Genomic DNA, 23,586 nt, shown 5'->3' with positions numbered 1-23,586 from the left:
GTATTAGTGTCTGAATGTTGTTGGGGAACATTCATGGTGGCACAGGTATCCAGAGCAGACACCCCACTTACGCTTGACCCATCCTCGCTCCCAAGGGGTAGTTGGTTGGCTGGCAGGGTGAAAATGTGGGTCTGTAGGATTTCAAGAGCTGCTGTCATGTGCACAAGGCCCCTGGCGACATCCTGGCAGCAATGTGACATTTCTGTCTGAATGTTGATTGTACGCCTGGCCTGGTTGAAGGTGGCATTGGCCAGCTGGTTCATTGCATGGGTGTGGGCATCAAATCTAACCATCAATTGTCTATGACGCAGGCGCTGCTGTCTGTACTCCCTCTCCATTGCACTGGTCCAGCACTCCTGCCTCTTCAAAACTATTAAGCTGGACTGCAGCTCCCTGATCACACCACTTATTTTTATTTTTGCGGTGCTGAGTTCTGATTATAGCCCTTTCCATACCACCATATGTCGATGTACTTGCTACAGCTGATGGAGTGGAAACAGTGGCAGTGCTGCCTGGACTTTGGTCAGCTCCTGCATTGTCAGCGCAGAGGCGTGCTCTCCCTCACTGTCCTGGAAGCTAGGCAGCGGTGTGGTCTTAAGTCTCCTGGCTGTTGAGGTGGATGGGACAGGTGATGGTATTATTGTCGGCTCCACTTGTTCATCTGTAGCTGCTGCAGTGTCTGTATCATCATGGCTGGGGTCTGTTGGACACATATGCAGCACACATTTATTATGAATAAAAGTTACAGTTTTGGACACAACTATGTTGTGATTGGTGTGTATGTGCTGCAGGAGTTGTAGCAGATTGTTACATGCGGCCATTGGCATACTATACAGCATGGGGATGGAGTGCACTACAACTCCCGACATGCATTGGACGGGTGATTGAAACAAATTACTGGAGTCGACGGGCCAGGCTGGGAGAAGAAAAGACACTTTTGCCAAATGTTTCCTCTCACTTAGATTTCCTATTGGGGGAGTGGTTGGAAATGTGTTGGGAATTAGAGCAGCTGGTGTAAGCTTGCAGCATTAGGTTTTCAGGCGAGGGGTGCTGTAAAGGAAACGCTGGGCCGCCTGGAGCAGGGTAACGGTGCCTGGCATTTTGTCTACTGATTGGGTGGTACAGCAAAGTTTGGCCCACAACCCCAGTAAAGTATTTATCAATGCCTCATTACAGCAAAGAAGGGGCTCGGAGGACCTCCAGCAAGATATTATTATTTTTTAACCTCCAAGGTGGGGAGTTGGGGAGCCAAGTACTTCAGGCGCCCTACAAATAATCATGGCGTATGAGGCGGAGTATTCTGTGGCAGTTCCAGGGGAAGAAAAAGAGATGTGTCCCCGTTGAGGTATGGAGGTCACTGGCCTCCTGTAAGTCTTCAGTCCAGATGTTATTCTTGTAGGGCTGAGTGAACTCATCACTCGGGTAACAGTGATTAACAGGATCAGTTCCAAAAAGGGAATGCAAAGTGTGCTAACAGGTCTGTGTTAATTAATGGGGGTGTGGAAGAGGGGAATGGGCACTTTGGGCAGATTCAGCCATGATGTTAGCTGAGGTCAGACTAGCAATGGAGAGGACAACTGAAGCCGCTTCTTCCAGTAGCAAATTTGACATCAGCGGCAACATTACCGGGCTGTGGTGGATTGTAGCAATGGAGTCTGAGGCAATATGAGAAAGTAGCCTCTTTCTAGCCTTGTTAACCCCACTTTTGGCTTGTTTGTGAGTATATGGCAGGGTGTTTTCACTGTCTCACTGGGATCCTGCTAGCCAGGGCCCAGTGCTCATAGTAACAACCCTATGTTGTCAGTACGTTTGTTATGTGTAACTGGGACCCTTCTAGCCAGGACCCCAGTGCTCATAAGTTTGTGGCCTACATGTATGTGTTCCCTGTGTGATGCCTAACTGTCTCACTGAGGCTCTGCTAACCAGAACCTCAGTGGTTATGCTCTCTCTGCTTTCCAAATTTGTCACTAACAGGCTAGTGACTAAACTGACCAATTCACATTGGCATACTGTACACCCATATAATTCCCTAGTATATGGTACTGAGGTACCCAGGGTATTGGGGTTCCAGGAGATCCCTATGGGCTGCAGCATTTCTTTTGCCACCCATAGGGAGCTCTGACAATTCTTACACAGGCCTGCCACTGCAGCCTGCGTGAAATAACGTCCACGTTATTTCACAGCCATTTACCACTGCACTTAAGTAACTTATAAGTCACCTATATGTCTAACCTTCACCTGGTGAAGGTTGGGTGCAAAGTTACTTAGTGTGTGGGCACCCTGGCACTAGCCAAGGTGCCCCCACATCGTTCAGGGCAAATTCCCCGGACTTTGTGAGTGTGGGACACCATTACACGCGTGCACTGTACATAGATCACTACCTATGTACAGCGTCACAATGGTAACTCCGAACATGGCCATGTAACATGTCTAAGATCATGGAATTGTCCCCCCAATGCCATTCTGGCATTGAGGGGACAATTCCATCATCCCCTGGGTCTCTAGCACAGAACCCGGGTACTGCCAAACTGCCTTTCCGGGCTCTCCACTGCAGCTGCTGCTGCCAACCCCTCAGACAGGTTTCTGCCCTCCTGGGGTCCAGGCAGCCCTGGCCCAGGAAGGCAGAACAAAGGACTTCCCCTGAGAGAGGGTGTAACACCCTCTCCCTTTGGAAATAGGTGTGAAGGCTGGGGAGGAGTAGCCTCCCCCAGCCTCTGGAAATGCTTTGATGGGCACAGATGGTGCCTATCTCTGCATAAGCCAGTCTACACCGGTTCAGGGATCCCCAGCCCTGCTCTGGCGCGAAACTGGACAAAGGAAAGGGGAGTGACCATTCCCCTAACCTGCACCTCCCAGGGGAGGTGCCCAGAACTCCTCCAGTGTGTCCCAGACCTCTGTCATCTTGGAAACAGAGGTGTTTGTGGCACACTGGACTGCTCTGAGTGGCCAGTGCCAGCAGGTGACGTCAGAGGCTCCTTCTGATAGGCTCTTACCTCTCTTGGTAGCCAATCCTCCTTCCTAGGTAGCCAAACCTCCTTTTCTGGCTATTTAGGGTCTCTGCTTTGGGGATCTCACCAGATAACGAATGCAAGAGCTCATCAGAGTTCCTCTGCATCTCCCTCTTCACCTTCTGCCAAAGGATCGACCGCTGACTGCTCAGGACTGCTGCAAAACCGCAACAAAGTAGCAAGACGACTACTGGCAACCTTGTATCGCCTCATCCTGGCGGCTTTCTCGACTGTTTCCAGGTGGTGCATGCTCTGGGGGTAGCCTGCCTCCTCTCTGCACCAGAAGCTCTGAAGAAATCTCCTGTGGGTCGACGGAATCTTCCCACTGCAACCTCAGGCACCAAAAGACTGCATCACTGGTCCTCTGGGTCCACTCTCAGCACGACGAGCGCGGTCCCTGGAACTCAGAAACTCTTCCAAGTGACTCCCACAGTCCAGTGACTCTTCAGTCCACGTTTGGTGGAGGTAACTCCTTGCCTCCCCACACTAGACTGCATTGCTGGGTACCGTGTGATTTGCAGCTGCTCCGGCTCCTGTGCACTCTTCCAGGATTTCCTTCGTGCACAGCCAAGCCTGGGTCCCAGACACTCCTTCCTGCAGTGCACAACCTTCTGAGTTGTCCTCTGGCGTCATGGGACTCCCTTTTGTGACTTCAAGTGGACTCCGGTTCCCTCTTCTTCCAAGTGCCTGGTCAGGTACTTAAGCGGGTGCTGCCTGCTTCTGTGAGGGCTCCCTGAGTTGCTGGGCGCCCCCTCTGTCTCCTCCTCCAAGTGGCGACATCCTGGTCCCTCCTGGGCCACAGCAGCACCCAAAAACCTCTACCGCGACCCTTGCAGCTAGCAAGGCTTGTTTGCGGTCTTTCTGCGTGGGAACACCTCTGCAAGCTTCATCGCGACGTGGGACATCTGTCTTCCAAAGGAGAAGTCCCTAGCTCTCTTCTTTCTTGCAGAACTGCAAGCTTCTTCCATCCGGTGGCAGCTTCCTTGCACCCTCAGCTGGCATTTTCTGGGTTCCTGCCCACTCTCGACACTGTTGCGACTATTGGACTTGGTCCCCTTGTCTTACAGGTACTCAGGTCTGGAAATCCACTGTTGTTGCATTGCTGGTGTTTGTTCTTCCTGCAGAATCCCCGTATCACGACTTCTGTGTTCTCTGGGGGTAGTAGGTACACTTTACACCTACCTTTCAGGGTCTTGGGGTGGGCTATTTTTCTAACCCTCACTGTTTTCTTACAGTCCCAGCGATCCTCTACAAGCTCACATAGGTTTGGGGTCCATTCGTGGTTCGCATTCCACTTTTGGAGTATATGGTTTGTGTTGCCCCTATACCTATGTGCTCCTATTGCAACCTATTGTGATTCTACACTATTTGCATTACTTTTCTTGCTATTACTTACCTAATTTTGTTTTTTTTACATATATCTTGTGTATATATCTTATCCTTATACTGAGGGTACTCACTGAGATACTTTTGGCATATTGTCATAAAATGAAAATGTCACTTACCCAGTGTACATCTGTTCGTGGCATCAGTCGCAGTAGATTCGCATGTTCTGCAATAGCTCGCCATCTGGTGTTGGGCCGGAGTGTTACAAGTTGTTTTTCTTCGAAGAAGTCTTTCGAGTCACGGGACCGAGTGACTCCTCCTTTTGTCTCCATTGCGCATGGGCGTCGACTCCATCTTCGATTGTTTTTCCCCGCAGAGGGTGAGGTAGGAGTTGAATTGTAGTAATAGTGCCCATGCAATGGAGTGACTAAGTATGCACCTATTTAAGGTTGAGATGATACATATATAAATAATTGAAGGTAACTTCCAAACTGCTACAGGCTCCCGGGGAGGCGGGTGGGCACATGCGAATCTACTGCGACTGATGCCACGAACAGATGTACACTGGGTAAGTGACATTTTCAGTTCGATGGCATCTGTCGCTGTAGATACGCATGTTCTGCATAGACTAGTAAGCAGTTATTTCCCCAAAAGCGGTGGATCAGCCTGTAGGAGTGGAAGTAGTTTGAAATAATGTCCTTAATACGGCTTGACCTACTGTGGCTTGTTGTGCGGATAACACGTCTACACAGTAGTGCTTGGTGAATGTGTGAGGCGTAGACCATGTGGCTGCCTTACATATTTCTTGCATTGGGATGTTTCCTAGAAAGGCCATGGTAGCACCTTTCTTTCTGGTTGAGTGTGCCCTTGGTGTAATGGGCAGCTGTCGTTTAGCTTTAAGGTAGCAGATTTGGATGCATTTAACTATCCATCTGGCTATACCTTGTTTTGAAATTGGGTTTCCTGCATGAGGTTTTTCAAATGCAATAAAGAGTTGTTTAGTCTTTCTGATGTTCTTTGTTCTGTCAATGTAATACATTAATGCTCTTTTGACATCTAATGTATGTAGTGCCCTTTCAGCTACGGTATCTGGCTGTGGAAAGAACACTGGAAGTTCCACTGTTTGATTTAGATGGAACGGTGAAATAACCTTTGGCAAAAATTTAGGATTGGTCCGTAGGACGACTTTATTTTTGTGTAGTTGTATAAAAGGTTCCTGTATAGTAAACGCCTGAATCTCGCTTACTCTTCTCAGGGAAGTAATGGCGATGAGAAATGCCACCTTCCAGGTTAGGAACTGTATATCGCAGGAGTGCATGGGTTCAAAAGGTGGACCCATAAGTCTAGTTAGGACAACATTTAGGTTCCATGAAGGAACAGGTAGTGTTCTTGGTGGTATAATTCTCCTAAGGCCCTCCATGAATGCTTTAATGACTGGTATTCTATATAGGGAAGTTGAATAGGTAGTCTGCAGGTATGCAGATATTGCTGCAAGGTGAATCTTAATGGAAGAGAAAGCTAGGTTAGATTTTTGTAAGTGAAGCAAGTAACCCACTACATGTTCTGGAGTTGTGTGTAATGGTTGTATTTGATTAATATGGCAGTAGCAAACAAACCTCTTCCATTTACTTGCATAGCAGTGCCTGGTGGATGGCCTTCTTGCTTGTTTTATGACTTCCATACATTCTTGGGTAAGTTGTAAGTGCCCGAATTCTAGGATTTCAGGAGCCAGATTGCTAGATTCAGCGATGCTGGATCTGGGTGTCTGATCTTTTGGTTGTGCTGTGTTAACAGATCTGGCCTGTTGGGCAATTTGATGCAGGGTACCACTGATAGGTCTAGCAGCGTTGTGTACCAGGGTTGCCTTGCCCAAGTTGGTGCTATCAATATGAGTTTGAGTTTGCTTTGACTGAGTTTGTTTACCAGGTAAGGAAGGAGAGGGAGAGGAGGAAAAGCGTAAGCAAATATCCCTGACCAGTTCATCCATAGGGCATTGCCTTGGGATTGTTTGTGTGGGTACCTGGATGCGAAGTTTTGGCATTTTGCGTTCTCCCTTGTCGCAAACAAGTCTATCTGAGGTGTTCCCCAGAGTTTGAAATAAGTGTTCAGAATTTGGGGGTGAATTTCCCATTCGTGGACCTGTTGGTGATCTCGAGAGAGATTGTCTGCGAGTTGATTTTGTATCCCTGGTATAAACTGTGCAATTAGGCGAATTTGGTTGTGAATTGCCCAATGCCAAATTTTTTGTGCTAGCAGGCTTAACTGCGTGGAGTGCGTCCCTCCCTGCTTGTTTAGATAATACATTGTTGTCATGTTGTCTGTTTTGACGAGAATGTATTTGTGAACTATTATTGGTTGGAATGCTTTTAGTGTTTGAAAAACTGCTAGAAGTTCTAGGTGATTGATATGCAGTTTTGTTTGGTGTACGTTCCATTGTCCTTGTATGCTGTGTTGATCGAGGTGTGCTCCCCACCCTGTCATGGAAGCATCTGTTGTTATTACGTATTGTGGCACTGGGTCTTGGAAAGGCCGCCCCTTGTTTAAATTTATGTTGTTCCACCACAGAAGCGAGAGGTAAGTTTGGCGGTCTATTAACACCAGATCTAGAAGGTGACCCTGTGCTTGAGACCACTGTGATGCTAGGCATTGTTGTAAGGGCCTCATGTGCAGTCTTGCGTTTGGGACAATGGCTATGCATGATGACATCATGCCTAGGAGTTGTAATACCATCTTTGCCTGTATCTTTTGTGTTGGATACATGCGTTGTATGATGGTGTTGAAATTTTGAATTCTTTGTGGACTTGGAGTGGCTACTCCCTTTGATGTGTCTATTATGGCTCCCAGGTATTGTTGTACCTTGCGTGGCAGAATTTAGGATTTTGTGAAATTGACGGTGAACCCGAGTTTGAAGAGGGTTTGTATGATGTGATTTGTGTGATTTGAGCACTGTATGAACGAATGGGCCTTGATTAGCCAGTCGTCCAAATATGGGAACACATGTATTTGCTGCCTTCTTATGTGTGCAGCGACTACCGCTAGACATTTGGTAAAGACTCTTGGTGCGGTTGTTAATCCGAAAGGCAGTACCTTGAATTGGTAATGTATTCCTTTGAATACAAACCTTAGGTATTTCCTGTGCGATGGGTGTATTGGTATATGGAAATAAGCATCCTTGAGGTCTAAAGTTGCCATGTAGTCGTGTAGTTTTAGCAATGGCAATACTTCTTGTAGTGTGACCATGTGGAAGTGGTCTGATTTGATGAAAGTGTTCACTACTCTGAGGTCTAGGATTGGTCTCAGCGTTTTGTCCTTCTTTGGTATCAGAAAGTACAGTGAGTAAACTCCTGTGTTTATTTGTGTGTTTGGCACTAATTCGATTGCATTCTTTTGCAATAGTGCCTGCACTTCTATCTCCAGGAGATTGGAATGGTGTGTTGTTAAATTTTGTGCTTTTGGTGGTATGTTTGGAGGGAATTGTAGAAATTCTATGCAATAACCATGTTGGATAATTGCTAGAACCCAAGTGTCTGTAGTGATTTCCTCCCATGCTTTGTAATAATGACCTATTCTTCCCCCCACTGGTGTTGTGTGGAGGGGGTGAGTGACATGTGAGTCATTGTTTAGTAGTAGGGGTTTTGGGGCTTTGAAATCTCCCTCTATTTCTAGGGAATTGCCCTCCTCTATATTGTCCCCGAAAACCTCCTCTATACTGTCCCTGGTAAGTGGACGGTGTTGCCTGTGAGGTGCTGGCTTGTGTGCTTTGACCCCGAAACCCCCCTCGAAAGGGCGTTTTACGGAATGTGCTGTAATTCCCTCTGCTCTGCGGGGAGTAGAGTGCGCCCATGGCTTTGGCAGTGTCCGTATCTTTTTTGAGTTTCTCAATCGCTGTGTCCACTTCTGGACCGAACAGTTCTTTTTCATTAAAAGGCATATTGAGAACTGCTTGTTGAATCTCTGGTTTAAATCCAGACGTTCGGAGCCATGCATGCCTTCTGATAGTTACAGATGTATTAATTGTCCGTGCAGCTGTATCTGCAGCGTCCATGGAGGAACGTATCTGGTTGTTGGAGATGGTCTGTCCCTCCTCAACCACTTGTTTTGCCCTATTTTGGAAGTCCTTGGGCAGATGTTCAATGAGATGTTGCATCTCGTCCCAGTGGGCTCTGTCATAGCGCGCAAGTAGTGCCTGGGAGTTCGCGATGCGCCACTGGTTTGCAGCTTGTGCTGCGACTCTCTTACCAGCTGCATCGAACTTGCGGCTTTCTTTATCTGGGGGTGGTGCATCTCCAGATGTGTGAGAGTTGGCCCTTTTCCTAGCTGCTCCTACAACAACAGAGTCTGGTGGCAGCTGTGTAGTGATGAAAACCGGGTCCGTAGGAGGCGGCTTATACTTTTTTTCCACCCTTGGTGTGATTGCCCTACTTTTGACCGGCTCCTTAAATATGTCTTTTGCGTGCCGGAGCATACCAGGGAGCATAGGCAGGCTTTGGTAGGAGCTGTGGGTGGAGGAGAGTGTGTTGAACAGGAAATCATCCTCGACCTGTTCTGAGTGGAGGCTTACGTTATGAAATTGTGCTGCTCTAGCCACCACCTGAGAGTACGCGGTGCTGTCTTCTGGTGGAGATGGCTTTGTAGGGTATGCCTCCGGGCTGTTATCTGACACTGGGGCGTCGTATAGGTCCCATGTGTCCTGATCTTGGTCACCCTGGCTCATGGTGGTGTGAGCTGGGGAGTGAGATGGAGTTTGTGCTGGTGAAACGTTAATCACGGGCGGAGGAGAGGGTGGTGGTGTAACTCTTTTCACCACTTTTGGTTGTGGTGCTTGTTCCGTCTGGAACTCCAACCTTCTCTTTCTCCTAATGGGGGGAAGGGTGCTTATTTTTCCTGTCCCCTGCTGAATGAAGATACGCTTTTGCGTATGGTCCACATCAGTTGCTTGTAGCTCTTCCTCAAACCTATGCTTTTGCATTTGGGAGGTTAGCGAGTGCTCTTCTGTATAAGAGCCTGAAGCTGGGTCGCTTGCAGTTTGTTTCGGCGTCGAAACTTTGTCTGCGTGTTTTTTCGGCTCCGAGGTGACTTTTTTCCTTTTCGGGGCCGAAACCTCTCGGCGTCGATCTGTTTCGGTGCCGCTGTCTCGGCGGCGAGCCGTGTCCACAGCGGCATCTCGGTGTCGAGGCTTGTCTCCAGCACTTTCTCGGTCCCGAGAAGGCTGCGTGCCGGTGTCTCGACCGGAGTCGGACGATCTCGGCACTGTTTGGGCCTTTTTCGGTGCCGACGGTCGGTCACCGAATTTATGGGTTGAGCCATGGCCTGTTGGCAGTGGCGTCCCCTGGGCCTTGTAAATGTTTCTTTGTGTGGTTTTTGACGTCTTACTCACGGTTTGTGTATCGTCGAATCCTTCGGAGTCTGAGTCTTGGATCGAGAAGGTACCTTCTTCTTCCTGTTCCTCGAACTCCCGTTGGGCTGTCGGTGCGGACGCCATTTGAAGTCTTCTGGCTCGACGGTCTCGGAGTGTTTTTCGGGACCGGAACGCACGACAGGCCTCGCAGGTGTCTTCGCTGTGCTCAGGTGACAGGCACAGGTTGCAGACCAAATGTTGGTCTGTGTAGGGGTATTTATTGTGGCATTTGGGGCAGAAGCGGAACGGGGTCCGTTCCATCGGCGTTCTTCAGCACGCGGTCGGGCCGACCAGGCCCCGACGGAGGATCGAAAAACTACCCCGAAGGGCACCGGAGCTCTTCGATCTTCGATGCGGTGTGGAATCTAAGTACGCCGATCCCGAACGCAACAATACCGACGAAAATCTTCCGAAATTAGCTAATTTTCCGTTCCGAAACTCGGAGCGACAGGAACACGTCCGAACCCGATGGCGGAAAAAAAACAATCGAAGATGGAGTCGACGCCCATGCGCAATGGAGACAAAAGGAGGAGTCACTCGGTCCCGTGACTCGAAAGACTTCTTCGAAGAAAAACAACTTGTAACACTCCGGCCCAACACCAGATGGCGAGCTATTGCAGAACATGCGTATCTACAGCGACAGATGCCATCGAACATAAAGTACCTTTATTTTTTAGTAATTCTGTGTATTGTGTTTTCTTATGATATTGTGCATATGACACCAGTGGTATAGTAGGAGCTTTACATGTCTCCTAGTTCAGCCTAAGCTGCTTTGCCATAGCTACCTTCTATCAGCCTAAGCTGCTAGAAACACCTCTTCTACACTAATAAGGGATAACTGGACCTGGCACAAGGTGTAAGTACCTCTGGTACCCATTACAAGCCAGGCCAGCCTCCTACAGGCAAGACAAGTGTGGAGGGTCCAGCTGGCGCAGTGGGCAAACCTGCTGGCGGTATCCCAGGTGGAAGGCCTCGTAATGCCATGTGGCCCAAAGGCACACCAGAAGTTGGCAGCGAACCAAAGAGCCAGAGAATGGTTGTGCAGAACTCTTCAATCTGCTGCAACTCTGGAAACTTGTGATGTGCCGGAACAAGCAGCAGATTCGGCTCTGAAGTTAGATGACTTCAAGAGTGAGATCTAAAAGGGTGGCCCTATCCCTGCACTTGCCGAGGGGAATGTGAGTGGCGTGAGGGAGTGGAACCACGCTTCGATTTCTTATGTTTCTTACACTTACCTGAGGATCTGAAGGGCAAAAAAGACCAACCTGTGGAGCAGCTCCGCCGACTCCAGAAACGGGAGCAGGACCAAAGTGTGGGCCTTGGACACGCAGCAGGAGTTGGAGTGGTCCCGACGCAGAGTCTTCTTATGCTCGGCGATGTAAGCTTTCACCTAGCATTCAGGTACATCGACATTCAATGCAGGACTTCGAATCGCGGCTCGATGGCAGGCACCACAAGCAGACCTGATGGGGATCGGACACAGACATTTGTTTGCAACAGTCCTTACAGGGCTTGAAACCTGTTGTTACAACACAATTTCAGGAGTGGACCCGTATAAGTTCATGGCCACAAGGCACCACCTTCCAGCGTGCAGCGGTAATGCTGAATAGTTTCCAGTTCCAGACTGACATGTGGGGCAATATTAAAAAAGTGAGGAATCTGCGGCTAGAAGTCTCTGTCAGAAAGATTAATTAGATCCACGAGTGGTCTGTTAGAAGCTTGATGGACTGTGTGTAGGATAGCATGTGGGTACTTGGGGTGAGGGTGGCCACTGCAGTTAAGAGTTGTATATCATGGCAACAATTACATAGTAGCCAAAAAAAAAAGCAGCATTTGCAATGCAATGGGTCTCGTGTTTGCTCGAGTTAAAGCTATTAGCATTGTAAACTCCTAACTGGACTTTTCTTGCCACATGAACTGAAAATGAAAAGTAAAACAGTTTCACATAACTAACCTGACTTTTCCTGCCACATAAACTGAAACTGAAAGGTAAAACACTTTCACATAAGCGAGCCGACAGCTGCCAGGAGCGTAAAGCAGACACACAATAGGAAACAGAAGTTCGCTCGCAGTGAAACGTTTCGGCAAAAGTGCAATTATCCATGTAACTGGCAAAAGTGCAATTATCCCTGTAACCAGCAAAAGTACAATTATCCATGTAACAGGGTTGATGTCATGCAAAGCGAGAGAGAGGGCCTGCCGCCGCCTCCTGGATCCTAGAGTGACCATGGTGCCCACTGATGGGGGGAGGCAACACAGCAAGATTAATTGTCCCCCGGCCACACGTTCATAACCAGACGAGCACTTGCAACATGACCAGCACCAGTCCTCGAGAAAGAAGCGACAACACCAAGAGTCCTGCGGCCTTAACGAGGAACGGACTGTGGGGAGGGAGAGGAAGGGACTGATTCCCTCCCCCTTTTTTTCTTTATGCAAACTATCAACCCCACCTACAACAGTACAGTGATAGCCCACCACCCCTGGGGCCACAGTAGGTGATGTGTGCCAGCGGGGTACCTTTGGGTGCCTTTGAGCCCATCTTTCTGCGAACACAGACCCTAGAGGGGCGCTGAAGATCTCCATGTGGAGGGGCTGTAGGAAGTTGTGAGAGAGACTGAGGGAAGACCCGCAGGGCCAACACCTGCTAACGACTGGGACCTCACTGACCAGTCCACATGCAGGTGATACAGGACCGAGTACTGCCTTGAGTGGGACCAACCAACGATTCAGAGGAGGCCCTGTTCCCATCATCCTGAATTACATGACTTACACCAGGGCCTCGATGGGGAAGGCAGCAAGGAAACAAGACATTGATACTGGCTCAGAGACCCAGAGACCGCTGGCCCAGGGCATGATGCCCGCCAGAGACTGTTCCCCAGGGCCTACCCTCCAAGATATATTCCATGCTGTCATGACCACCAGAGAAGTGCTGGAAACAAAACTTGACACACTGGGGGCACACCTAGGCCTCTTGCGGAATGACCATAGGTATCTAGCAGAGACTGTGACCACAATGGAGAGAACATTGTCCGACCTTCATCCAGACGTGGCCGAGATGCAAGGCAAATTTACTACACTAGAAATCAAGGTAAAAATACTGGAGATTCGCGCAAAAGACGAAGAGAACAGATCACACAGGAAAAATGCTCGAATTGTGGGCATACCAGAACGCACGAAAGGCAGAGAGGCCTTGACCTTCCTAGAAAAGTGGTTATGTGAGAAGGTGGCCCCTGAGGGACTCTCTATCTTTTGCACCTTGGAGAGGGCTCATAGAGTTCCGGCCTGACCACCACTGAGACTGATAGTGGCTAGGCTGTTATACTACTAGGACCGTGACCACATACTAGCCTGTGCTAGGAGGCTCCCGAGGGGGCACGACCCCAGCGACAAAGAGGAAGAGGCGCAATCGTCCGCCTGGTGGACCTGCTCCATCAGGAGAGGAAGCACAGAGAACTCAACAACGAGCAGTGCAGGCGGTGGCAGCAATGAGCGGCGACTCTCGCCCTCCTGTATTGACGTGAGAGGACTCCTGAAACTCACGAACCTCCAGCGCGGAAAGCCTGTTTGGGCTGACAGATGACGACCACCCCAAGATCACCATGTGTACTACGGATTACCTATTCTAGTTGCACATATTACAATGAATAAAGGACCTATCAGGTGGTACGCCTCACATACTGGGCCGCAGTACCTGCTGCCTCCTGATATTTCACAGCTTGCTTCCATCATTCACAGTGGGGGAACCTAGCAAGGAAGGGGGCTGTGCCTGACCATAAACCATCACATACATGCTTAAACAACACCATCCATCTGCGTATACCCCAATCTTCCTAAACAGCAATATGGGTAGTTAATTCGATGCTTAGTAGTGCTGGGGGAGGACTGGGCAGGACCAGTGCCATAGGTGGGGGCCGGCTCGGGTTGGACATGAAGCGGACGCTCCCACTGTTAGTCAATTGCTTGTTCAACATATGCTTTTTTGGGTGAGGGGGGGGAATCCTCTGGGTGTTGTGGTGCATCGACAGAGTATTTGCTTCTTATGACGTGGATGACGGAGCGGGACACTAACAGGGGCTGCCACCCCATGCGCATCGGTCACTTTCACACAACGATCCCAGGGTTACAACTGTGTTGCGGACCTGGAACTGAACTGCTCCTACCCCCCCACCCACCACCCTTTATGGGAGGCGCCTGCCATGTGCGTATCCTGGCCATTTGCGAGGTGGGAGTGGACTCTGCTCAACTCCTGGAGACAGCAGCATCTACAGGAGCGCAACTACTCCTTTACCAGCCTCCACGATCTACACATGCACCTTGGCACACTTCTCTGCAACCCCAATGTGCATTCACTGGTGACCAGTACTGAATACTTGTCCCACACCCTCTCGGATCACAATCCCATGTTGATGGGACTGCAGTGGGAAAGAAGGCATCCTGTAATACCTACATGGCGCCTGCCCCGGACTCCTTAGACGATCAGGGCTTTAGAGACACGATCGGAACAAGTATAATACAATATTTTGAGGACAACACAGGCACTGCAGAATCCCCATCATCAGAATGGGATGCCTTCAAGGTGGCACTTAGGGGATGGTGCATTTCGGAGGCAGTAGGAATTCGATGGACGCTGCTCCAGGAGACCTTGAAGGCAGAGGAGACCCTTCAGTTAATAGAGACGTGGTGCCCAGGACACCCGGACACCCAACCAGAGCTCCTCGAGGCACGGGAATCAGTGGCAACAAAAGTGGAAAGGCTGCAATACTTTGATAATAGCAGTTATATGATCAGAGCCCATGCTGAACGTGACTGTTCCAACCCTCTTGCGAACCCAGCCAATGGGGGTCAGTTATTGTGGAACTGACTTACAATGACAACAGCAGACTATACCGTCAGGATGACATCAATAGGGAATTCCCCGACTACTATGCTAAATTATTCAGCTGGGTCGTGGACTCCTCTGTGGTCTGACTGGTCGGGTTTCTGGAGCCTCTGCACCTACCGACTCTCAGCCGAGAGGACACAGATGTCCTCAGAGAGGCAATCACTCTTCAAGAAGTCAAAGCGACCATTAAAACTGTGGCCCAGAATAAAACACCTGGGATGGATGGGCTACCTATAGAATTTTATGCCGCATACTCAGACATATTGGCCCCCAAAATTGGTGGACATGTATAATGCCGCCAAAAATGAAGGACTCCTGCTGCAGTCAACCCAGGAGGCTTTCATAGTCCCCCTGTTGAAGCCTGGGAAGGAACCTCACGACAAGAGTGTAGGAAGCTGCTCTGCATGAACTACACCAAAAATAGTGTGCACAGAGTCCAGAGAATACCCAAAGGCTTTACAGAGGCTAAAGTAGATAATACTAATGTTCTCTTTTGTGGTAGGGTGGTTGAGCAGTTAGGCTTATCAGAGTGTAGTACAAAGCATTTGTTGTACACACACAGTCAAGGAATGAGGCACACACTCAATGACTAACTCCAGGCCAATTTTCTTTTATATAGCAAAAATATATTTTGTTTCTTTATTTCTAGAACCAAATCGATCTTTGTTGCAGGTAGGTACAGTTGTAAGTCTGTATCAAGCTCATATATCAAACGCACTTTGTTTAGGTTTTGCAGATAAACAGTTTACAATTAAGTAACACTTTTTAATTTCAAAAGTAGACCGTGCAATTTCTCATAGGAATTAATACAGTCCTAGGGGAGGAAAAGTATTAACACAGTTTACAGGTAAATACTCCACTTACAATTCCGCTCTTCAGGTGGTTAGGATGTCCACATGTCAAGGTGCAAGTTGACCCCAAAAGTGCACCACCAGCAACACAGGGCACGTCAGGTGCAGAGGTCAAAGTTGGTGTTGGGTTTTTAATGGAATCCTATGGAGACTGGGAGCACTCGGAAACAAACAGGTTGCAAGCAAGTACCGGCGACTTCAGGGCACAGACCTGGGAGGTTTATATGAGCACGGGGGCACAGGTCAGCATCAAAAACACAAGCTCAGTGGCACAGGGGCACTCAAACAGAGTGTTGGGCACCCAAGGCTTTTTAATGAGGAACCCCAAGGGTTACAAAGATGCTGCAGGCTGGGTCCATAAGTCAGCAGCGGAAAACCAAAAGCTGGACAAGTAGGACAGGCGCCCGCTGGACGTTGCTGGACCGTAGGTCGGATTCCCCAAGGCCAGGGGGCTACAGGGATACATTTGGGCATTGTGAATCTTCGGGGATCCAGTCGCAGTCGTGGGAGTCCTCTGGATTTAGGCTGCAGGTATCGTCGTGCTGGCCAGGAGGGGTCAACACAGGGTAGACTCATGGTTGGAATCGCCTGGGGACCTTCTCTGGACCGGAGGGCCACCTAGACTCGGCTGTGGGCGTCAGATGCAGAATCGGCAGGGATTGCGGACCCAGGGCCGTTCTAGAGTCCTTCTTAGATGTTTAATGTGGATAGGGCCGCTGTCTTAGGGAGTTCTTGTTCCTCAGGTGGGCAGACAGTCCTTTGGGGGTTTGTAGAGGTCACTGGTCTTGCAGGATGCATCACCTTTTTGTTGCAGGAGTCTTGAAGCTGCAGACCGGCTCGGAGGGCTGTGGCCAAGTCAGTTGTGATCTGGAGTCTACATTGCTGGGGTCGCTTCTTCAGTCCTTTTTCTTCTTGAGATCGCCAGGAATCTGAAGGGCAAGGTTTAGGGGTGCCCCTAAATACAAGACCTAGGGGTGTTACTGGGGTCAGAGGGCTGTAGACAATGGCAACTGTCCCTGAGCGTGGCTACACCCTTCCAGTGCCCACTCCCATTGGGGAGGGGGGTAGATTCCTATCCCTATTGGCTATTCTCCTCCAAAGCAAGATGGAGGATTCTGCAAGGAGGGGGGTCACTTTAGCTCTGGACACCTTAGGGGTGGTCCCAGTTGCAGTGCTCACTCATCCTTGTTTTTCCTAATTTTCCCAATGGTCCTGCTGACAAAAGTGGGGCTTGGTTTTGGGGGCAGGCATCTCCACTAGCTGGAGTATACAGTGGAGCCATCATGGAGCTGTAGAGTCCGTAATGACGAACTCCCAGCCCATGTACTCAATACAGCTACACTGCACTTACAGAGTCTAAGAATGGGCTTAGACACAGTAGGGGCCTATTGCTCATGCAGCTATCCCCTCACGTGTTTTGTAGTGCACCCTGCCTTAGGACTGTAAGGCCTGCTAGAGGATTGGTCTGTGGGCATGGCAACGAGAGGTGGGTGGCATGTCGACTTTACTTTTTTCTCCCCACCACCACATGCAAGCTACAATGGCAGTGTGTATCAGTTTGGTGAGGCATCCCTTAAGTGGCATAATACATACAGCAACCCTTAGAGACCCTCCCTAACCACAGGGCCCTTGGTACCACTGGTACCTTTTACAATGGACTTATCTATGTGCCAGCAGTGTGCCAACTGTGGAAACAATGGTACATTTTTAGGGAAAGAACACAGGTACTGGGGCCTAGTTAGCAGGATCTCAGCACACACTCAAATCAAGTTAGCATCAGATATAAGGCAAAAAGTGGGGGGTACTGCAACAAGGGGCCAGTTTTCGACAAAGAGAGCCTATTGGCCGCTCTCCATGTTGAATACAAATGATAAAATACTGAGCAGGATTTTAGCCACGCGTCTCTTGCCACATATGTCAATCCTTATCCACTGAGACCAGGCTGGTTTTATCCCGAGGCGCAACACAGCCCATAACATCAGACGGTTGTGCACAATCCTGGGGGCTAATACTCAAAAAGTGGGGAGAACGTCAGTATGAGCAATTGATATCGAAAAAGCCTTTGATAACCTGGAGTGGAGTTCCTTTACAGTGTCATGGAATGGATGGGCCTAATGGGGAGCTTCATAGCGTAGCCACGACTGCTCTACGCTGGCCCGATAGCTACAGCCTGCACTGGACGGTCAATTTCAGAGACATGGGTGGTAGAGCACAGGACCTGACAGGGCTGCCCTCTCTCCTCATTGTTCCTTGCTTTGGCAGTGGAGCCCCTGGCATGCTGGGCCTGCACCAGTGCTGTATATAGAGGCCTGAAAGCGGGAGGCTGTACCCATCACATAGTGCTCTATGCGGATGATCTGCTTTTGTTCCTCCAAGATGACCAGGATGCCCTGAGGGGGGCCTGTGACATGTTGGTCCACAATGGATCACTGTTGGGGCTTAAGGTTAACAGCTGCAAGTCTTGACTGTTCCCAATTCATGACTTGGGACAGCCCCTGGAGAACTTAGGACCTCTGATATGGGAACCTGACTCCTTTTAATACCTGGGAGTCCGCATTTACCATGATTCGTTAGACTTGCTAGAGGGAAACATAGGTAAAGTAATTAGGTCCTTTAAGGCCAGCACGGCTTTCTGGGTGACACTGCCGCTCTCATCCTTGGGCCGGGTTGCCCTGCAAAAAAAAAAAAAAAAAAAAAAAATGTTGGCGTTACCCCGCACGCTTTACTTCTTTACAACACTCCTGGCTAGGATTCTAGTCTCCTACTTCTGGGACTGTAATAATATTATTACTGGTTTTATTTGGGGCCAGAGGAGAAACAGAGTGGCTTTGATCACTGCTACAATGGCTTACACAGTTGGTAGCCAACAGGCAGAAGCCAGGCAGAGAAATTACACCATAGACCCCAGAGGCGTCTCGGCCTACCAGAGTTCTTCCTGGCCTGTCTCGCCCAGCTCCGAGGATACCACTGAGTTCCGAGTTGCATGTCGACGCTGGACTCACTGCCTCCATAAGGTACGAATCCAGGTTCCTTACTCGCCGGAAATACCGCTTTAATACCTTGTGGAATTACCCCATGTAGGAATGTGGCAGAGACTGGCAGCCTGGCAGGAATAACTTCGATGGGGGCCCTATTCGAGGAGGGACTGCTCATTTCCGTTGAGCAAATGCACCTAAGATATGGCCTGCCCGAGGGACATCAACTATTGCACAGAGTGGACACTGCCATTATTCGCAGGCACTGGGGATCTGATTCTCCCAGTCCCGCTAGCCTGTGGCCAGACCCCCGGGGCCATTTACTATCAATACATACTGACAGCCGCCAGGAAAGACACAGCGGCCACTTGCCTATACAAATGATACAGAGGGGATGTCCACACTCCGCTGACTGCCCTGAAGGGCAAATGGGAGGCAGACCTTGGCCTGGCTATAGGTAGGCAGGACTGGGAGAATATCCTATATAACACCGCCAAAGCAACCAGGAATGCCAGGTTTAAGCTTATCAACTTTTTCCGCACAGGGCATACATCAAACAGGGAAACTTAATAGGTATTTTCAGCAGATGGAAATTGCAAGCCCACACTGTGGAGAGATAGGAGCAGAATACTACCACATGTTCTGGAGCTGCCCCAAACTAGTCACTTACTGGGGGAGCATCACAGAGGTACTATCCATATAGAGCACGAGGTCCCTTCCACAGCCCAACATTGTCTTCTGGGATGGTTCACACACACAGCTAAGACAAAGGTTACTAGCCGCTTCCAGGACCTTGTGTTCATCCTTGCTAAGAGGGAGATTGCGAGGAATAGCAAGAATCCAAGAGGCCCTAGCTTACATGCATGGAAATGAGAGCTCAGAAAGTGGGGGAATTATGAGGCAGAGGTGAGACTTCAGGATGTGAGAAGGGGGAAGAGCTCCATGGAGATAGCGCAAGCCTGGGGAACATTGGTAGATTTCTTGAGGGACCTAGAGGATCGCCCACCAGAGGAAGGCTGAAAACCTCTATCCAGTGCACTGCTGAGTGGGATCCGGGTGGCTCGACCCTGAGCAACCACAGATAGCAATGCCTGAGTATAATGATCTTTAGCACTAGCTCAACCATGGGAGCAGGATGATAATAGATCGTCCCTGTTGCTGGATGCACCACAGGGGGGGTAGAAGGGGTTCATGGAGCATGTTAAATGCGGTCTCAAGAGGGACTGCTACATAATGCAAAGACTGTTGGATATGCCACAACCAAATAGCGCTATTCCCAATACCATAGTTATCAAGAGAAATTGGCAAATAATCCTATTATATTTCATGTGCTTTACATTCCGGAATGCATTGATAACACAACTGTCTTGCTACTGAATTGAATGATCAGACCTTCTAGACAACGCAATAAGGTTTCATTAAATAAACTGTGATTTCCAATAAAATGAGTGAAGTAACTCAGAGAAAATTTAACCATGTCTCAAATGTAAAGTTAATGCCTCATCAATAATAAGTTGGAGGATTAAAGATAATCCATTTCCTTGTGAATATCTGCCTGTTCCAAAGTAATTTGTACAAGCGTGCTCTAAAGTAATATGCTTTCCAGCTATTTTGTGCATTACACCAAGCATTACTCCTTGCAACAGATGCAGTGCTCACTTAAATGGTTTCTTACTCTTATCTGATGAGTGGATTTATATTTCTCTGGCACAGAGAGCTCGCCAACAGACTCAATCACTGCCACAGCTTTACTATCATGTGGAATGTCTGCACTGGTGCTGTCAAATCCATTTTCATCGCTGTCAGGCAGTTCCTCCTCTTCTTCACTATAGCTCTCATCTGAATTCCCATTTAATGGGTACTCTGCATTGTCGTCCTTCTTTGGTTCATCAAGTTGGAAAAGCTCAGAAAGCATATAATTAGCCGATGCAATAATCTAAAAAAATAAATAGATAAAAATGGAAGAAACATAAATGATTGGTCGGTTACTTAATTAAAGGAAATGAATCACACCACAGAAATAGAATAAAACAATAACGAATAAATAATACCAGCGATTCAGTGATCTAACAAAAGACAAATAATGATAATAAAAGGTATGAATAATCAAATACAGGGATTGTTTAATACTTGAGAGACCTCAATATCACCTACACCATTGAACAAGGTTCCAGGTTACGACCGGCCTCCTATGTTCTCACATATTCAACCAATGCAACCCTTCCAGTTCCAACAGATTAAACAGTCTTTTTTAGGAAGAGGAAGGGCACGAGGAAGGATGACACAAAAAAAAAAAAAACTACACGTTTGATGGGAGGATCTGAATCATCAAAAACCCAGGAGCATGTCCCTGGAGTTTTTACCCAAGACAAGCAAGGAATTATGAACTTGTCAGACTTTACTCTCACGGCTCTCCAGGAGAAAGTTCTGATGAAAGGCTTGGGGTTTGTTCCAACAAACAAAGTGGATTCCTTTAAACTTAGACAGGAACTGGTGGAATTCTTTAGAAGAAATCGCCTGACGGTTCACTTTACCAACAATGAGGAGATATCCCCAACCCAGGTACAAACTTCCATCTTAAATCTACCTTCACGCCGTCGCTGTCCCAATTACCATATGAGGTGGCGGCATTTGAACAGACAGTAATCCATGAAGTGGAGGCCATGAAGGACAGAACAGATAATCCCTTCATGAATTTATCTAAAATTGAGAAGGAGGCTGTACAGACGTTAAATCAAAATTTGAATATTATCATAAAACTTGCTGGTAAAGAAAGGGCAATTGTCATTCAAAATAGGGTGAACCATGATCAGGAGTGCATACGTCTCTTCTCGGATGAATGCAATTCTAAACTCAAATAATCCCACAAATGAGATCCAGATGGAAATCCGAAATTTGGTGGACGAGGCGATCAATCATGGATGGATCACAGAGAAAAAAGGGACCTTTTTATGGTAAGAGCCCCCCATTTTTATACATTACCAAAAGTTCACAAACCTACTAGACCCACCCACCCCAGAGCACCCAATAGTATTGGGGATTGGCTCGGAGTTCTCATTGTTAGAGCCTTTATCGCAATTTTGTGATTTTTTCTTCAGACCTCCGGTGCAAGAGAGTGAGTCTTACATTAAAGACACATGGGATGTTCTGAATCTTATTAAGGATATGGAATTTGATCCTGAGAGGGATCGCTTGGTGTGTCTAGATTTTGAGTCCCTATATACGAACATCCCCAAAGATAAAACCCTGAGGGTTGTGGAGGATAACTTATACCAACAATACAGGAACTACTAACACCTAGACCATTCATCCTTGACTTAGCACGGCTAGCCTTAACGAAAAAGGTCTTTGAATATAGTGGAAAGATCTATCTTCAAACCCATGGTACGTCAATGGGGAGTACCTTTGTGCCGAGTCTAGCCTATCTATATGTGGCAGAATTTGAGCGCAAGTTCATTTTCAGCCAAGAACAACCCTGGAAGAAGTCCATCAGACTGTGGCGCCGGTTCATAGATAACATCCTCCTTATTTGGAGAGGAAACCAACACTCCCTGGACCAATTCCTGTTGTGGCTGAATGGAAGGAATCCACTTTTATATTTCACAGCAACAATTAGTAGGGAGTCTCTACAATTTTTGGATTTGGAAATCAGGCCAATGTTGGGGAGATTAACTACTAAAGTATATCATAAACCAGCAGACAGAAACAGCTTGCTCTAATTCAAGAGTTTTCATCCCAAATCACTAAGAGAAAATTTACCATACAGACAGTTCCTACGGCTTCGTAGGAATTGTTCAGAATTAAGTGATTTTAAACAGGAATTACGGAGACTAGAGCAGACACTGAATGATCAAGACTATCCGTCAGGGATTATTCAGAGAGCGCAGAAGAGAGCCAGGAATTGCAATAGGAATGTGCTACTGGAGGATAGGATTACACTGAAAATAGATTGACCTATTTGTGTAGCAACCTTTAGCACAGCCTCCAATGAAGTGAAACGAATTATCAATAGAAACTGGATGATCTTGAACTCCAATGACCTGAAGTTGGCTAAACCTATATTTTCGTTTAGTAAGAGCACCAATTTTCGTTTAGAAAGAGCATCAGTATCTGGACTCTGTTGATCCACACAAGACCTCAACAGCAAGTATCCACGGATGATTCACAAATGTGGGACTTACCAGCAGTAAGAGGTCACACAGCATGTGGATCTTGCAGTGTTTGCTCCTTGACTAAAAACACGAAAATGGTGGAAGTCTGTCTGGCGTCTCCATGGGTTCAGATGAAACACACAAACCCTAATTCAGTAAATGTAATTTATTTAATTACGTGTCCATGCAATCTTCTCTATATCGGGATGACCAAACGCAAGGTAAAAACACAGATAATGGAACATAGAAGTAATATGAGATGTAGAAAGACAACGCAAATGACCACCTATTTCCTTGAGATGGGCTAGATTATGAGGGATGTGACATGGACAGTACTTGATAAACCCACCATACTGCATCACACTATGAATGTCAAAGGGTATCTTTTCAAACATGAACAATGGTGGATTTATCGGATTGGGGGCCACGTAAGGGGTCTGAATAACGATATACCCTGGCACCACTTAAATTATCAATAACGTGTGTTAATGAGGTTGAAGGAGGAGTACTTTAACATATCCAGTGCGGATCTGCCTCCTGTGGGGGTCAAGAGGACTCCTGGATTACTGAGTAAAGTTGATATTATGGAACTGAGTATCTCATATAATCTCCCCTTCCCCAAATAGAGAGTTCCCCGCTCGTGGTGTATGATCACCAATGATCATCAATTTGGAGATCATATAACCCCTCCGTCTCCCTATTACAACTTGTTTGACAAACCTGACCGTATAAAGCTTCTGGTTTGTTTGGGGTTCTTATTCGGAGTGAAGACACGGGTCGGTCCCAGTTTGAATAACAGATGGATTTGATATGATCTTTATTTTAAAGGGACAGGGGTTTTCCATATATTTAAGATGGCTGCTGCGATTTGTGAGGATAATCACCTGACCTGTTGACACTACGCGCATCGATGCACCTGATGTCAGGGTGAACCAAGTGCCCCAGTGACAGGGAGACAAAAGATGGACCTTGGTGTTCTCCAGATGTCTTCACAG

General features: G+C 47.9%; 1 protein-coding gene across 2 annotated transcripts in view; it reads right to left on the bottom strand.

Moving 5' to 3' along the window:
* Positions 1-23,586, bottom strand: part of EDRF1 (erythroid differentiation regulatory factor 1) — a 403,030-nt gene that overhangs the window by 194,490 nt on the left and 184,954 nt on the right. For both annotated transcript variants that reach the window (XM_069239693.1, XM_069239694.1), the window contains one exon: positions 20,116-20,376. In XM_069239693.1, the coding sequence (XP_069095794.1) occupies positions 20,116-20,376 (261 nt within the window). The remainder of the gene's footprint in view (positions 1-20,115; positions 20,377-23,586) is intronic.

This window comes from Pleurodeles waltl, chromosome 6 (genome assembly GCF_031143425.1).
Source record: "Pleurodeles waltl isolate 20211129_DDA chromosome 6, aPleWal1.hap1.20221129, whole genome shotgun sequence".
Lineage (NCBI taxonomy): Eukaryota > Metazoa > Chordata > Amphibia > Caudata > Salamandridae > Pleurodeles > Pleurodeles waltl.
The sequence above is the reverse complement of the archived record's forward strand: the minus strand, read 5'-3'. Positions and strand labels throughout refer to the sequence as shown.